The sequence below is a fragment of the Elgaria multicarinata genome, chromosome 1 (assembly GCF_023053635.1).
Source record: "Elgaria multicarinata webbii isolate HBS135686 ecotype San Diego chromosome 1, rElgMul1.1.pri, whole genome shotgun sequence".
NCBI classification, from domain to species: domain Eukaryota; kingdom Metazoa; phylum Chordata; class Lepidosauria; order Squamata; family Anguidae; genus Elgaria; species Elgaria multicarinata.
In genome coordinates, this window is record NC_086171.1 from 173,667,707 (window position 1) to 173,684,525 (window position 16,819).

Below are 16,819 nucleotides of genomic sequence, written 5' to 3' on the forward strand. Positions count from 1 at the left end.
CAAACTGCAAAGCTCTAAAGCCTCCCCCCCCACACAACAAAAAAAAAACAACTGTCAGAGATGGCAGCAGATAATGGGTTCCAGCGGCAGAGCAGGAAACGGGCCCAGCAGCAGCACTCAGCATGGACACATCAGGGCAGATGCCAGTTGTCATACCTTTTTCCCCCCTTGTATTTTTTATTATTATTATTTGCTGCTGTGCTTGGATGTTCTGCTTAAAGCATTCCCCGAGACTCTAGCTGTGTCTGTCATCTCCATTTCCCAGATGTGACCAGAGGGGAAATGAAAATACTGGGCGTGCCTTGTGCTTCAGTCTCCACCTTGCTGACCAGTGTTAGCCAGCCAACCAATTCCATCTGTAAATGCTTTTTAAAAAAATATTTTGGTGGGTGGCATGGAGCCATTTCCGCCACCTTGTAAGTTTGAGAGAGCAGAGAAGTCGTGATGGAGTGGTGTAAGAAAGTGGCAGCATGGGGAGGGGAGTGTGGCCAGGGTGGCATGGAAGTCCTCACCCAGGGCAGTGCTCTCGAAAGAGTGGAAACGTTTTTTCTACACCTAGGTGTAGATTCATGTTAGTCTGAATGCAGTGCCAGTTTTCCTTCTAGAGAGGTGGCAGAGTCAAGACAAAGTGTCTTGCTAATTCTTGTGTATAAAGCTGCTATATCAGGTTTTGTTCAGTTGACTGAGATTGGTGTATGATTTATCAAATTAACCTTGTGTGTCTGTGTTTTCTTTTAATATAGTGGTAACTGCTTTTCTTTAGCATTATTATATAGAATATCATTTGGATCTGGAGCTCCTGTGGGCTAGAGATAAGAGGTTCAGTCTTTTATCATGTTTCTGGCGGATAAGATTAATGCAGCCTTATTCATTTTCTATCTACCCCCTTGTTATGACCTCAGCTTCTATTTATTTCCAAACATCTGTCTCTGGGGGGGGGGACAGGGGGGACTAGGAATAAGGAAGTTCAAGATTGCATGGTAAGCTATTTAAAGATGCAATTTTTCAGTGTTTTCAAAGAGGCACTTCTGTACAAATGAAAGCTGCTTGAGAATTGTGGGATCTAATAGTACAGTGAAGCCAGCAGTTTAAATAGTTTGCTTATGTGATGTCAACATAGGAAAATAAACACAGGGGATGGTAGAGCTCTACATTTTTGCTACAAAAACTCTAATTACAACTAAACCATTTTCATTTTTCAACAGATCTAGGGGATGTGTTGCAGGTCAGGAGGAAATATTTTCTTTAGCCCTTTGTAGAATGAGCATCCCAGAAACGTAAGAAAAGCTGGTGGGAAAAGTTCCTCCCAAGGCAGTATGCAAATAATCGGCCTGGGTTGGGGGGGGGGGTGTCTTTCTTGCAGGATGTAGCTTGCTTCATGCACTGAACATCTATTTAATTCCAAATTAGAAAAAGCCCTATACTCCTGGCATCTTCCCCTATCTGTGATCTTGCCCTTTCTTTCACTGCTCCAGTAGCCATATGTCTGCCCATATACCATTTTGTTGCCTGTTCACTCAGTTTGGAGAAATTCTCTTGCACTTCTTCACAATTACTTTTTGTTTTTACCACCCTGAATAATTTGATGTCATCCACATACTTGGCCACCTCACGACTCACCCTTAACTTCAGATAATTTATGAAAAGTTTAAAGTTAAAAGCACCATGTGCATTGATGCTGCTATATAAATAAATTATAATATAATAAAAATCACCATTCCCAGTATAAGTCTTTGGGAGAGCTCACACCCCTCCATGTTGAACACTTGTCTATTCCTACTTTCTGCTTCCAGTTCTTTAACGAATTGCTGATCCATAAGAGGACCTTTTATCCCATTGTTGCTGAATGTCTTCAGTTGCATGTAAACTTATGTGTGCATAAGAAACTCAGAAGTATAGGGATGTTTTGTAAATGTGTGATGTGCACACAGTAGATTTTACACTGTCCTTCAATAAAATGGGAAAATTAACTCACTGATAAAAGATCAAGAAAAACAATAGATTTTAACCGCAACATTTTAGAAGAGAAGATTTCTGGGTTAGTGTACTAATCCCTCTAGCACTGGAGTGGCAGGCTGTTCCTAATAATAATGATTAGGGAGAGAAGAGGTGGAGGTGGAGAGTTACTGTTAGCTAAATAAAGAGTCTGGGATATCCTAGGGAGGAGGTAAGGCATAGCAAGGAAGGCTAAGCTCAACAAGGGGAACTATGTGTTTCTGAGGTAAAGGCTGGCCTACATGGGTACATTGGAAAGAATAGATTTAGAGGTTTCAGGAAAAAGAGGAAGCAATGAAATCAAAATGGGTATATTTACCTTGTTTCAGAGGAAGGAAAACCCTGATACATCACTTCCTGTTTGGTCACATATACTTGTAAATGTGTAGTAGACACAAGACCACAACACTTTGTCAGTCACCTTAAGGCTCGATTGATGTAGGTGATGAGGAGGATACAGACAGCTGATTAGGCCATTATTAGGGATCCAGGACACTCAAAAAAGATGTATAATGCAATTCAAAAATAGAATATGGAATGGAGTGTGCTGGAACAAAGTTTCTCCTTGACTCTCAACTACTTTGAGAAAAATAAGCATGCAGAGAGAGAAGAAAGGGAGCTTAGTTAATAGTTTATTACATTTATGTATTGCTTCTCACAACCAAAAGGAGCCCCAAAGCAATTTATAAAAACAAAAACATTGAATATAATATATGAATTAAAATCATATAAATTTATCAAAGTATCCCTCCAAAAGCTCACCTAATGGAGAAACAACAATATCCATTATCCAGCCCAGAAGTGAACAACAAAAATAGCCACCAAAGACAGGGTATTAAACTATACAAATGTGTAGGAAAAGAGAAACATTCGCCTTGTGCATAGAAGACGACAAAGTTGGTGCCAGGTGAGTTTCCCTGGGAAGGGTATTCCATAAGAGACGGGGGCTACCACAGAAAAGGGCCATTCTCTTGTAGCCTGTCAAAGGGGGCATGGAGAGAAGATCCTGAGAGATTAAAGAGTATCAACAGGGACACATTTCCCCTATCTCCCAAAAAGGGTCATCATACAGAGTGACCGAGGCAGTCTCAGTCCCAAAACTTGGTTGGAACCTTGATTGAAATGTATCCAGACCATCCATGCCAGAACCTTGTCAGCAAGTGGAGATTTATGATCACACACTTCTGTGCATTGTCAAACAAGTTCATATTCATACCCTTGCTCTGTTGCTGGTAATGGGTTTTGCAGTTTGCTTACAGTGAATTTTGATAGCCAGTGATCCAATTTGCTGATAATTTAAGCAATGGTAACTGATTCAGGAAAATGCCAGACTCAGAATTTCTAAAGCAACGTGAAGAGATAGAGCAGAAATGTTCTGGGGAGAGAGAAAAACAAGTTAAAAGGAGCCTTTTTAAAGTAAGCTATCAAATTAATATACAATTAATGATAAAAAGTAGGTTTTCATATATTCCATGTACTCACATGGGGGATGACTTTGAATTTAATCATCATAGAAAATAATGCCTTCTGCCCAATTGTTTGACAAAGCAAACATGGCTGGAAGACTCCAGCTGTTCGTTTGTTTTCTTATTTGATCAGGGATAATCTTAATTCGTGCATTCTCAAATGTTCCAAGTGAGCATTCCCAAGTAAACAATCTTATTTCTGGGAAAAGATGCAGATAACTGTCATGCATTATACCTATTTTAAGTAGCTCTTTATTTTGTCAGTTTTGATGAGTTGTTAACTGTGTAACTGTCCTGAATCCTTAGAATGGGAAGATCGAAAATCAAAACAGTAGAGGAACATTTCTTGTCATTCCAGCTCGGGACAAATAGTAAGGAATGAACTACTTATTCTTAAAATCACAACTGAATCAACCTGTCAATCCAGGTGGCCATTACTATATGATGAGAGGGCTACTAAAGGATGTAATGTAAACCATAGTGTAACATTACAAGAACAAGCTACAGTGAACCTCCTTTCTCTTCTAGCTCAACTGGGAGATGGAGATTGGAAGCTTTCACTTCCATTTTAGATTAACCACAGCTTGCCGTGTTGACTGAATCCAAGCAAACTGCTTAATCTTAACTATGGCTAGTAGAAATGACCCAGATTCAAATCATAGTTTATGAAGCTGGTTTATTTCAACTAATCATTGTAAAGATTAATAATATTTAGGGTCGGGACAGCAGAACTGTGCTTCCTCTAAAGCAGTGGTTCTCAACCTGTGGGTCGGGACCCCTTTGGGGGTCGAATGACCCTTTCACAGGGGTCACCTAAGACCATCGGAAAACACATATTTCCGATGGTCTTAGGAAACTGTATTGACTGAACTATGTCATGTATCATCTTTTGTATTATTAAAGCTATTGTTATGTATTATTTTCATTAGCAAACCATCCCATGACAATGGATCGTGTAGAGAAGAACGAAAATAATTTTATGGTTGGGGGTCACCACAACATGAGGAACTGTATTAAAGAGTCGTGGCAATGGGAAGGTTGAGAACCACTGCTCTAAAGTGATCTCATATGAGAGGAGGGCACGCAGAAGGCTGAGGCACGTTCTTGTAATTCAGATTGTTTAGTGTTGCATCGTACTAGACTACTAGACTATTAAATGAAAATGTGCATAATCAGGATTGGTATTTGTTATTTAAGGTTAATCGTTGATTTTAAATAAGTTCACATTTTAGGATTGGGTCTGTTTCCTGTTTTCCTAGTCTCATCAGTCTCTAAAGATTTGGTATAAATCACTCCAGCAAACTGTAGTATTTCAGAATCACAGGAAGGTGAAAATCTCCCAGTCTTGTAGGATTTCCTGCTTCTTTTAAACTGGTGGCAACCCATGAATCAAATAGCTTTTTATGCTCAGAGTTCTTCCATTTCTAAATTAAAAAATTAGAATTGAATACACAGACTCCTTTCCTTTCCTCCCATCTGATAAGTGATCATAATTTCTACTTCTCACTGGTGCCAGAGATGTGTCTATTTTTGTGGGTTTGTGTTTTAGGATAGCTTCAAAGGCTTAAATGAAAACATATTTTCTGCTCTTGGGTTGCTTCAGAAAAATATATATTCTTAGCCGCATTCCACACTGCTAACAAGCTGAAAAGTCTTTGTTTCTTTAGAATCTCAAACTATTGCTACCTCTGAAACATTTCTGTTAAATAGTGACTCATTCTGTGCTCTGTCCCAGCTACCACTTTATTTATTTATTTTTTTATTTATTTTTAAGCAAAGTGAAATAGCTCTTGGAACAATATGTTACAGATTGTAGAGGGGATGTTATTTCCTTCTATAATACAAATGGTTAGCTTGCTTTTCCTGTAGTTTTGACAGCTGTATGTTGTTTAACAGGATCAGCAGCTAGTGCTTTATAGAGCTACTGTTTAAAATTAAAGTCTTTATTGATGCTGAAAGGGCTACTGTACTTAATTTGGTATGGCTTAAACATGTGTTTGTGTTCATAAAGATCCACAGATGTGTAGTGCACATGCAAGCACAGCAAGTAGTTAATACAACTATATTGCTAATCTTGCAAGAGACAAGATTGCTACAATTTTTAACCACATAGGTTACCTCCCTATGAATTCCAAAGCCCTTTGTGAACACAATAAACATTGCAATGCATTGATACTTTTTGCTTAAAAGAGCTCTATTTGCTCATGTGGTCGAAGAAAATTTCATCTTTGCCTCCATTCTTTTTTTCTTTTATTTTCTGTGGCCAAAATGACAAAAAGACTCTGAAACCAATACACATTTTTTTTAATATGCATCCTCTTCTGGGATTGCAGATTGCAATACTTCTGTGAAATACCCTGTTCTCTTAAGAAAATTGTTTTAAGGTTATTTCCTTTTCAAAAGTGGCCTAGTAGAAACCATTTGGGAAATTTTCTCAGCAGGAGATCTTTGTGAACTTCTGGTTGGAAAGGATAAAAGACAGTTACATTCTCAAGCCACAATTACTTCAATTCCAGATATTTATCCTCAAAATTTGAGAATAATGCTTTATGTTTTGCTATTTGGAGTAGAAACAGCACAAAGATTTTAAAAGCTTTTTTGAAAGCAAGTAAAGTAATAATACATTCCCTGTTGCCCTCAGTTGCCCTCGATTTTAATATAGCTGCCTTGTTCTGCAGTTGCCTCGATGTACTGGTTTTTTGAGCCCTGTGTATATATTTCAGTGTGTTGCTTACCCATTCTTGTTCCTATTTCCTTTGGTTATTTATGGTAGCTATTATAAGCAGCAGAAAAAACATGACAGTTTCCTAACGTGTCTTGCTGTCTTATTTCCCTGCCCTGCATTCTAAACTACTATTGCACAAAAGCCTGTGTATGTTTAATTGATCATATTTTCACAAATCCATTCACAAGGGGTGTGGATCCTTGCATAATACACCATGAGAAACCCACAATGAGAGGGGTATAGTGGAGACCAGAGGACTTTGGAGTGAAGAAGGTCAGTGGCGACGACAAAGTATGGATGGCTAGTTAGTTGTGAACTCCTGTTATCACAAAATATGGGATGGAGTTAATGGTCCACTGATGATACTAAATTAAGGCTGCAACCCTCGGACATAGGTCCCTTGAACTCAATGGAACTTTCTTCTTAGACATGTACAGGACTGTGCTGTGAGATAGCTCAAACCTCTCATACAATTTTAATTTACTGTCAGGTTCATGGGATTGTTGGCTTTGGGGCTGAAATCATTATGTTGTGCCTGTATGTTTTCCACTCTTCAATTCTAATGCGGGAGGGAGAGATATTTGCACTGGAGAATTGGCATGGGTGAATTGGCACGCCCCATGCAGCAGCCCTGATCTAAATGCCCCATCCCTCCACCAAGAAAATCATCAGAAGAACCAGTAATGGATCTCCCACATCACATATAGTTTTGCCTTCAGACATTATGCTTTGTATTGTTCTTGCTCTAATGACCTTGACATGCTATTCTTAGACTTTCAGCAATATTGTGAAGTAGAGGCTAAGAGATAATAACTTGCCAAAGACCACCCTACTCCAGTTTTATTGGTGTTGGGATTTTATGTCTAATGAGCATTTAGTCCTGGGTTTTCCACATCCCAAACCAGCAGTTTAGTCACTACACATCAGACCTGCCCCAAGAATTCATAAGGATGCATATAAATGCTTGTCTAATCAGGCCTTCACTAAATTATGCAGTGCATTTCCCTTGTCAACAAATCCCAGAATAGCAGTCATGACCGTTTTCACAGGGAACTATAATTCAGGGTTCTGGAGAATCCTAGCTTTTCACAAAGAAACTGGTGCATTCAGCCTATTTGCTGCTCCCCTCTAGCACAACCACAAAACAAATTAGGTTTTCTGTTTTTTAGTGTGTCATTCAAACCAAGGATCCTGACTTTTTGCTCTTGTTACAAGCCAGGATTTATAAACCAAAGTTTGTTTTGAGTTACAAGTCCTGGCTTGTAAGGGGAGCAACAAGTCAGGATCTCTAGTTCAAACAACATGTTTAAAAAATACTCTTTCTGGTTCAGTAGTCACGCTAGCAGAGAAAAGCAAAACATGGGCATATAGGCTGCCTGCATCAGCACATAATTTACACAGTAAGCCAGGATTCTATGGAATCCTGGCTTGTTGTTCTGTGAGAATGTGACCACTATCAGTTTTTGGCAGTTAGGACTAGAAGTGTCTTTACCATATAGAGCAGGGGTGAAGGCCCTGTAGCTTTTGAGTTTGTATTAACAATTGGTCATGCGGACTGGGGCTCATGGGAATGAGAGTCCAACAACATCTGGAGAACCCCATGTTCCCCATCACTGATCTAGAATGTATTTTGGCATAGATGAGATCTGCTTTAGAGAGATGTATATCCTTCTGTCTTTAAGGAAACAGTAGTGTGCCCACTCCTGTAGAAATACACTCTGGAACAATGTTATTTGACAGCTAATGCCCAGTTGTGATTACCCACTTCTTATGGAAGGTAGTTGAGAAGGTTGTGGCATAGCAATTGCAGGCAGTCTTGGAGGATATTGATTCTCTAGACCCATTCTACTATGGTTTTCAGCCTGGTTACAGGACTGAATCAGCCTGTGGATGAAAGGGAGTCTTGCTGTCCTTTGGCCTAATCCAATGGGAGGCCAAGCAGAGCCAGGCTTTTACAATACTTGCATTCCATAGCCTGAGTGTAGGCCCAAACCACCACCACCCCATCTCTCATCCTGCCATCAGATGCAAAACTAGACAGAACTAATCTCTTAGGCTTCCCACAATTTAACTGGGTTATAAACCGTTCTGGCCGACTTCTGAATCAGACTCTGTCTTCAAAGTTGTAGGGCCCATAGCAATGCTTGTGCAAGGCCCAACAATAACTTGCCATAGCGGTATAGGAGATAGTAACTTCAAAACTAGACTGTTGCAATACTCTCTGTGTGGGGCTGGCCGTAAGGCTGTTTGGAAGCTGGAGCTAATGTAGGATGCAGCAGCTCAGCTGTTGACAAGAGCTGCCCCTTTTCGCCATGTAACTTATTTTCAGAGGGAACTACATTGGTTGCCTATTCACTACCAAACTGAGTTTAAAATCTTGCTACTAGTGTATAAAACCCTAAAGAACATGGGAGCAGGATACTTGAGAGAGTACCTTATGTTTCCTGTACATTTCTGAGCCCGATTCAAAGTGCTGCTTTTAACCTATAAAGCCTTACACGGCTTGGGACCACAATACCTGATGGAACGTCTCTCCCAACATGAACCTACCCATACACTATGCTCAACATCTAAGGTTGCCTACTCTGAGGGAAGCTCGGAGAATGGCAGCTAGAGAAAGGCCTTCTCAATGGTGGCCCCCCAATTATGGAATGATCTCCCCAATGAGGCCCATCTGGTGCCAACATTGTTATCTTTCCAGCACCAGGTCAAGATTTTTCTTTTCTCCCAGGCATTTAACAGCATTTGCTTGAGTTTTTTTAATTGGCCCCAGATTTATACTTAGGCCTGGCTGAGAGTTCACTGTTGTTTTAAATTTATATTGTCCTTGTATGTTGTCTTGTCTGTTTTTACACTTTTATGGTTTTAAATTTTGTATATAATTTCTAATGTCCAACATTTTAATCTTGTAAACTGCCCAGAGAGCTGCAGCTATGGGCCAGTATATAAATGTACCATATTTCTTCGATTCTAAGACACACTTCTTTCCCCATATATAAACATCTCTAAAAACGGGGTGCATCTTAGAATCGCGGGTGTGTTTATTATTTCTTAGAATCAATTTTTTTTTCTGTTGGTGGTACTGAAATTAGTGTGCGTCTTACAATCGATAGCGTCTTACAATCGAAGAAATACGGTTATAAATAGTAATAAAATAATTATCAACCTGCCCTGTCACTGAGATATTAGATAAGACACTCCTTGGAGTTCTGCATAGACCTACAGCCTGGTTGGAATCCACATGAAGTAGAGCCTTCAGTGTGGTAGCATTCTCTGTAGAGCTCCAATGATAGGTAGGCACATTGTTTTGTTTCGGAGGACATTTTTATTTCAATGAGCCTTCCCCAATTGACTAGCCACAGTTTCTATTTTCTAAAAAAAAAGTTTAATATTGTGTTCTATTCATTCTATCTTTAATTGTTCACCACTCCAGAATCTGTTTAGATGTGGAACGGTATATGACTGTGTTGTAAGTAAGTACATACATTTCTGTCTGGTTGCTTCAATTATCTGTCTTGTGTAGGTGATTGCAGATTTGACCGGAGTTCAGAGTGGATTCTGATTATTTTTTCCCCACAGATTCCAGAAGCTCATCTTGAGGTTGCTTTGATGACCATTCTTTCTCAACAAATAGCTTTGTCCTGCTCATTAGATTTACAGTAGTCAAAATCTGATCGAGTTTATTTGAAACGACATTGTAAGCTCCATTGAGAGGAAGCAAGTCCTATTGGATGTATATTGCTGTCAAGCTAGTTAAGAAAAGATTTTGAAGAGACAAATAGTAACATGAGAGAATTATTTTGCTGCTTTTGTGCAAATTAATCTGTGGGATTCTATATGGGATTAATGTCCCTGCATACTTCAGTCCTCACAAAAATGAATATGCAGTAGATCAGCAGTCTAAATATCCAGACTGGCATTAAATTAACTGAACAATAGTTACGTGAAAATGCACCGTTCTTTTTATTTAGTATTTGTTAGGACAGATTAGGCAAGCACCATTCCACTCTTTTTTTAAAAAAATAAATAAATCCTGGGGTATTTTTCCTCTCCAGTTATAGAAGCCATTCATGAAACGCCTTGTTGTTCTGTTCTGAGTAATTCTGAATGAAAATCAGTGTTCTCTTCCCGGAGTGGGAAAGTGGTGTTGTCTGTGGTTCAGAACATGTGATTCAGTTGGTAAATTGGCACTTGTTTTGTGTGTGTGTGGAGAGAGCTTTTATGGGTATTAAACAAGGAAAGAAATTCTGGAATAGATTTCCCAAAACTGTCAAGAGAGTAAAGAATTTCCATTAGCCTCAAGATTGAGGGCTGTTTCACCATTATTTTTACCAGGTATTTTGCTAATGCATATTGTATGTATACTCCCGTATAACTGAAATGCTAGAAATGGAACTGTGTGTAACATATACCTGATGTGATTCTGAGCCCTCCTGCTGAGATGTGAGATAATAAAGAGGTCTGCCATGCAATCCACAAAGCTTTATTCTGTAAATAGATAGTCTTCACACTTGAAGGGAGTGTGAATGCTTGGAGCTATTCTCTAAACTTAATTGCCTAACAAAGCAAGACACTTGCCTATCAACTAAATGGACAGGGCTTTTACGGAATCCTTACTTTAGAGAGTGTCTGTCTCTGTCTCTCTCTCTCTCTCTCTCACACACACACACACACTTCCTGTCTTGGCTTGTCTACGTCTTCTTAAGGCTCTGAGTCTGATTCAGAATACACACCAAGGAGACTGGTCCTGATCCTGACAATACGCAATAAACAGAATATTTGAAGCATCTCTAAGCTTGGACAGTGCCATTGGTGTAGTATTGAGTTTGTCTCTTCATTTGCAGTCTATCATCTGATCTTTGTCTTGTATTTGGAAGAGGAGCACATGTTGACCTATCAACTGTACATTGAAGTCAAGAAATCTTTTTGTAAGAGGCCATTAGTCTTTGTTATTGCATTGTAATGTCATTGGATAGCAATAGCAGGAGTGAGCACCCCATGATCCCAAGCACAGCTGGAGTTAAGGTTGCCTTTTGCTCATGCCCCCTCATTTAGGAGCAGGCATCTTTTATGCTCTTCAGACATTTCAGCCCCCTTCCCTCCCAATTAAGTCATGTAGCCTACATTTTCCTACTGACCCTGTGCTGCAATTGCACACCTCTCTGAAAAGGCAGGGTTCAGGAGCAAACAGGCACAAATGCAGTTCTCTTAGCCGCACAGGACATAATAGCTCAGGGCTACTGCTAGCTCCATTGCATTTTTGGTATGGAACAGGGCTTTCTGAGTGATCTAGAACAGTAGTTTGAAAGGTTTGTAGGAGGCATTTAGTTTTAAAAGGCAGCACATTTTATAATTAGCACAAAAGTTAATGATCTAAATATTTGTATGATATGATAGTATAGGATCAATACGTATTTTATGCTTTTTTTTACAGGTGAATTACTAACTTTAATATTTAAATATACCATCTAGGTTGAATTTCTACTAAATGTAACTGAGGATCATATCTTGGAAGCTCATTGAATTAGTTGTTTCCAGGACCTTTCTCAGAGCCAGTTACCAGTCTCATCATGCTGCAGTGTTTTAGTCACAATTGAGATGGAATGTGAAATATATAGAGAACTGTGGCAGTGAGCAGACACGTCTGTGCACAACCACACAGAGCTGTTTGCTCTTCTCCCCTTGTCGCCTCTCACTGCCTGCGCTATGCTCAGAGTGCCTAGACCCAACTGCCTGCCCTGCCTTGCCAGCTCCCTCTCCCGGCCAGTCTTGCATGTGACTTTGAAAGAGAATGAGTCTAGAAGGGATCTCTTCTTCCTAAGGCACACTACAGCTTGTTTGTCAATTGCTAGGTCCTTGAAAGTCAAATGGTTTATTTCCTCCCAAAATAGAGAAAGGATAAAGACAAAATGTAGGCCTATACTCTGAGGCAAAAGTGGGCTTGACAGATAACCTGTCTCAGAAGCATAAGTTGTTGTAATCTTCCACTGGTTAATTGATTCACTCCTGGAATGCACATTGAGGAAACATTTCAAATGTTGTCATGAGGGAGTTACTTGCCCAAATTTGCATAACAGATCTAAAGCAAATCCTGGGGAAAATTATGAAAAAGAATCCCATCTGCTTTAATATACTTTACTTTTGTACAGGTCTCTCTATAAATATATTCATTATCAGTAGACCAGTTTGGCAACAATGGTGGAGGAAGCAGCTGTAAAATCTGCAACTGTCTAATCTTGATCTATTCATCAGTCATCATAAACAAACACAAGGGGTGACAGGGGTGTGTGTGCACTCTGGTTCCTTAGTTGAAAGGGTTCCTTGTGTGTTGATCTTGGAGTTTCTTCTTTGGCCATAATTAAAATACCACAGACCTCTGCATTTTGAAGCTGGACTTCCTTTTCCTGCAAATGGTTTCCTGTTTGGAAAAGTGAGGATGTAAATTGATAGCTGCAGTTAATGATGGTGGAGATCATGGTGAGGGGAAAGGATGCTTGTCAGTTTATGGTCTGCTCTGCGGTTTGTCGTAAGGTATTAATTTCAGTACCACATAGTGTATTGTGTTCGACTGGAATGTGTCCCTATGCATTGTAGTCTGTTAGAACTATACTTGCAACCCTAAAGTTTACACTGCAAGCAGTAAATCCCAGCAGTAATCCCCTTACCTCTTCATTAAACTAGTTTCAGGTTATACCTGGTGGATGGCAGTTTCATATAGCGAGGTGTGCCACCTTGTTCAACAAGTTAGATTAAATTTATAGGCAGTGGTAGATAGTGAAAATGGGTGTGGAATCGTGGCTGTAAAGAGAGGCTATAGTTGAGAAGGCAAGTGAGTGCTGCTCAGCTTCTCTTCCCTATTCCCAGGTGTCTTTGTTCTACCTCTCTTTCCCCCCAGACCTCTTCCCTTTGTTTGCTGTCTTCCTGCTTCCTACACACACACAAACACACACCAATTACAGCCACCACCACCACCACCACCCTTTCTAGGACCCTCCTTCTTTTATAATTCTTTGCTGTTCGGTCACTTCCTTTCCTTAGCTCTCTTCCTTCAGTCCTGCTCAGTCAATCATCACAGAAGGATTAACCTTTTCTTAAAACACGCTAAATACCTTGTTGTTAGATTCTCTCCCCCCACCCCCCATATTGTTTGGCAGCATTTCTAGAAAATGTCTAGGCCGCAGTTGTACTGGTTTTTTTGTTAATCTGTTTATCCAGTCTTTAATGGCTCCTGTATCCATCAGATGACAGGGTTTTGTCTTGAATTTTCTTTTTCCTTTTCTTTGGTAGCCAACTTTATGAAATACGTTATCATATGTTTCAGGCTCAGCACAGAGATACTTTCATTGAAGAACGCTATGGAAAATACAACATTAGTGATCCATTGATGGCTCTTCAGAGGGATTTTGAAGCATTGAAGGAAGAAAATTATGGTGATAAGCAGCCTGTTTGTGCCAATCCCTTGTCCATCCTGAAGGTAGTGATGAAACATTGCAAGAATATGCAAGAGAAAATGTTGTCCCAATTAGCTGCTGCAGAGAGCAGGCACAGAAAGGTGGGTTTCAAGTCCTTTAGACTTTGATCAAAGCAATAAGATGTTCCTGCTTAGAATATGGTATTGCAGAGCAGAATTTCATTTTGAATGAAATCGGGGGGTTTCTGACTTGAGGTACTGTTTTCATGCTTATAGAAATCTCAGTCCAAAAAATATTACTTTAGCTAATTAAAATGATGTTGCATTCCTAACTTTTTATAAAGCACAGATGTTTTGTGTTTCTGAAACAAATGTTGTTAGAATGTAGAGATGATACAACTTAAAATGGATAATGTTATCATCTACCTTCTCACAGTCATCGTCAAATTCTGGCTGCAGTCTGATCATGGGCAGCCTCACATTTGCAGGGATGTGTTTTTCTAATAATCACATATGTCCTAGAAAAACAGAGCTGCTGTTAATTCTAAAAGGAAGCAAGTGCTTCCTTTTCGGCCTTTACAAACTGGAATCTCTGCTGTTCATTTAAATTGCCGTGCACTTTATCTCCCAAGCTCATAATTTAGGAAGATTCTGTTCAATCTTTACCTAAGCAGATTACTCAATTCAGCCAGCTTCTCCCAAGCAGGCTGAATTGAGACTAATAACTCCTATGGTAGCTACTGCAATCCCATAGCTAGGATTGTACAAAGTAATTGAATGGTACCAGTTATACAGTTTGGCAAACTTCAGAGTAATCGTACACAACGAAAAGCAGATGCTTACTCATGTTGCCTATTTACTATGGACATAATTTCTAGAAAATTGAGGTACAATTGGTTAACTGTTCCTAATATATCTTTGTTCAAGGAGAACACAGATCTATGAATCTTCACATAGAAAAGCCTGTTGTGCTGAAAAACTAGAAAATAAGTGTATGGTTCTGATTTGGAAAGGCAGTGTTATTAGCAGCCATTGCACCTGGTAGAAGTAGAAGGGAGGTGAGACAGCATGGCCCACTCATTGGCTTGGCTGGGACCAACACTCATTTGGCTCCTCCTCTTCAGAACTGTCTCCCTCAGTAGCCATTCCACCTGTTCATTAAATATTTATGTAACTGAAAAATTAGTGCCTTATTTTGCTTGTTTTCCTGTTCCCCTCACACTCCTTTTTCCTTTTGTATCATGTTATCATGCCTGTAAGGGTGCAGGTAGGGTGTGAAAAAATTAGGCAGTTTATTTAGCTTTTATTAGAAGACCACTCCTTGATTATATTTTATACCACCTTTCTGATGTCAGCTATGGTGGTTTACAAAATGTTGAGAAAAATATATATATAGTCCAGGGATGGGGAATGTGTGGTCCTCTAGATGTTGTTAGATTGCAATTCCCATGATCCCTCACTGTTAGCTATGCTGGATGAGGCTGATGGGGGTTGCAGTCCAACAACATCTGAAGGGCCACTCATTCCCCCTCCCTGCCATAATCAGATAAAAACATTAAAATGTTATAAACAATCTTAAACACTATAACAATTTAAAAAGCCCAGTTAAAAAGATGTCTTGGCCCACTTCCTGAACACAGAGTGGGGGCCAGTCTTGGTTCCAGAGTTTAGAAGCAACAAAGGAGAAATCCCTTTCCTGCATGCCCAAAAAGCAGGCCTCTGCAAGCAAGGGTGTCTTCAAAAGGGCATCTCTTACTGATCTTAATAACCAAGCAAGTTCATACTGAGATAGGTGGTCCCTCAGATAGCTAGGGCCTAAGCTGTTTAGCATTTGAAAGATTAAAACCATCATGTTGAATTGGGCCCAGAAAACAAGTAACGACCAGTGTAGATCTTTCAGTATTGGGATGATGCGACAGTGATACTGTGCACCATAGCTGCGTAGCTGCCACATTTTGTACTACTTGAAGCTTCGAGGGTAGGCTTTCTTAGAACACATTGCCATAGTAGAGCCGTGATGTAACCAAAGCATGGGTAACTGCTGCCAGGCCAAACTGACTCCGGAATAGTCACAGCAGGTACATTAGATATAGTTGTGCAAATTCACTCATCGCCCTCACTGCCACCTGAAGATGCAAGGACAGAGTAGAATCCAGGAGCACTCTGAAACTACGTGCCCACAAATCAGGAGGAGTGCAACTCCGTCCAGAACAGGTTAAATCTCAGTACTGTCTTATAGACAGCACCTCTGTCCTTTCTGGATTTTAGCTTGTTCACTCTCATCCAGCCTATTATTGGACTCAAGCCACATTCAGGGATGTTGACTGCTTCCTTGGAGTCAGCTAACAAAGAACAATAGAGCTGAGTGTCATCAGCATTTTTATGACATCTCACTCCAAAGCTCCAGATGATGATGGTAAAATGCAAGTCTGGTACAGAATCAAACACTTGGTTACATTTTATAGTGCATGTGTTAAAATGAGGTGCACAGGTTTTTAAACCTGGATAACTTAAAAAACAAACTACTTAATACTAGATTTACAGTATCCTTCTCTCTTTCCATCCGAATAACTTTTTGTAATTTAAATCACTTCTCTTGTGCTAAGGATCTGATGTTCTTCTAAATAATAAGTGATGAATTTTGCCCTTGCTCCTACTTCAATTTTATTCACCCTGTTTGGACATAATGACAGCTGTTATGTACAAACCGGGTCATTCACACTTCAACAAAAAGCCCTTGGAGTTTAAGTAGGTGTCTGTTGAAAGTACTAGTCTAAATAAGAACATTAGTCTTGAATTACCTATATTAACGCAGAAAAACTAAGGAACAATCCTATGCATGGATGGCTAAGAATGCAGGGAGTTTCAGGACTTTTTTCTATCTACACATGCATAGGATTGTGCCCTAAGTTGCTTTTTTGTTAAGTTGCTGTTGAGGAATTCTTAATGCAATATCTTTTTATACTAACCCTAATTATGTCCTTAGAAGTAAGCTCTGTTGATTTCAGTAGATATGTGTTGTGTCTTTGGAGTTTGAGCCTAAACTGTTTTCACTTGAAGAAAGAGTTGTTGTTTAAAAACTCTCAAAGATGTGTGTTAGAAATATTTGCCAACTAGCAAATCTATTCATAAGTCAGTTTACTATATAAAATGAGATAGTATGCAAGAAGCTCAATTTCCAGCTGTCACCTGCTTTTGCCTTAAATTTTGAATGCTTTCTAA

At 39.6% G+C, this 16,819-nt stretch overlaps 1 protein-coding gene across 3 annotated transcripts in view; it reads left to right on the top strand.

Annotated features, from left to right (window-relative positions):
- The window catches only part of CTTNBP2NL (CTTNBP2 N-terminal like), a 45,200-nt gene that overhangs the window by 15,998 nt on the left and 12,383 nt on the right, over positions 1–16,819 (top strand). For all 3 annotated transcript variants that reach the window (XM_063143221.1, XM_063143231.1, XM_063143241.1), the window contains exon 3: positions 13,508–13,738. In XM_063143221.1, coding sequence (XP_062999291.1) covers positions 13,508–13,738 — 231 coding nt within the window. The remainder of the gene's footprint in view (positions 1–13,507; positions 13,739–16,819) is intronic.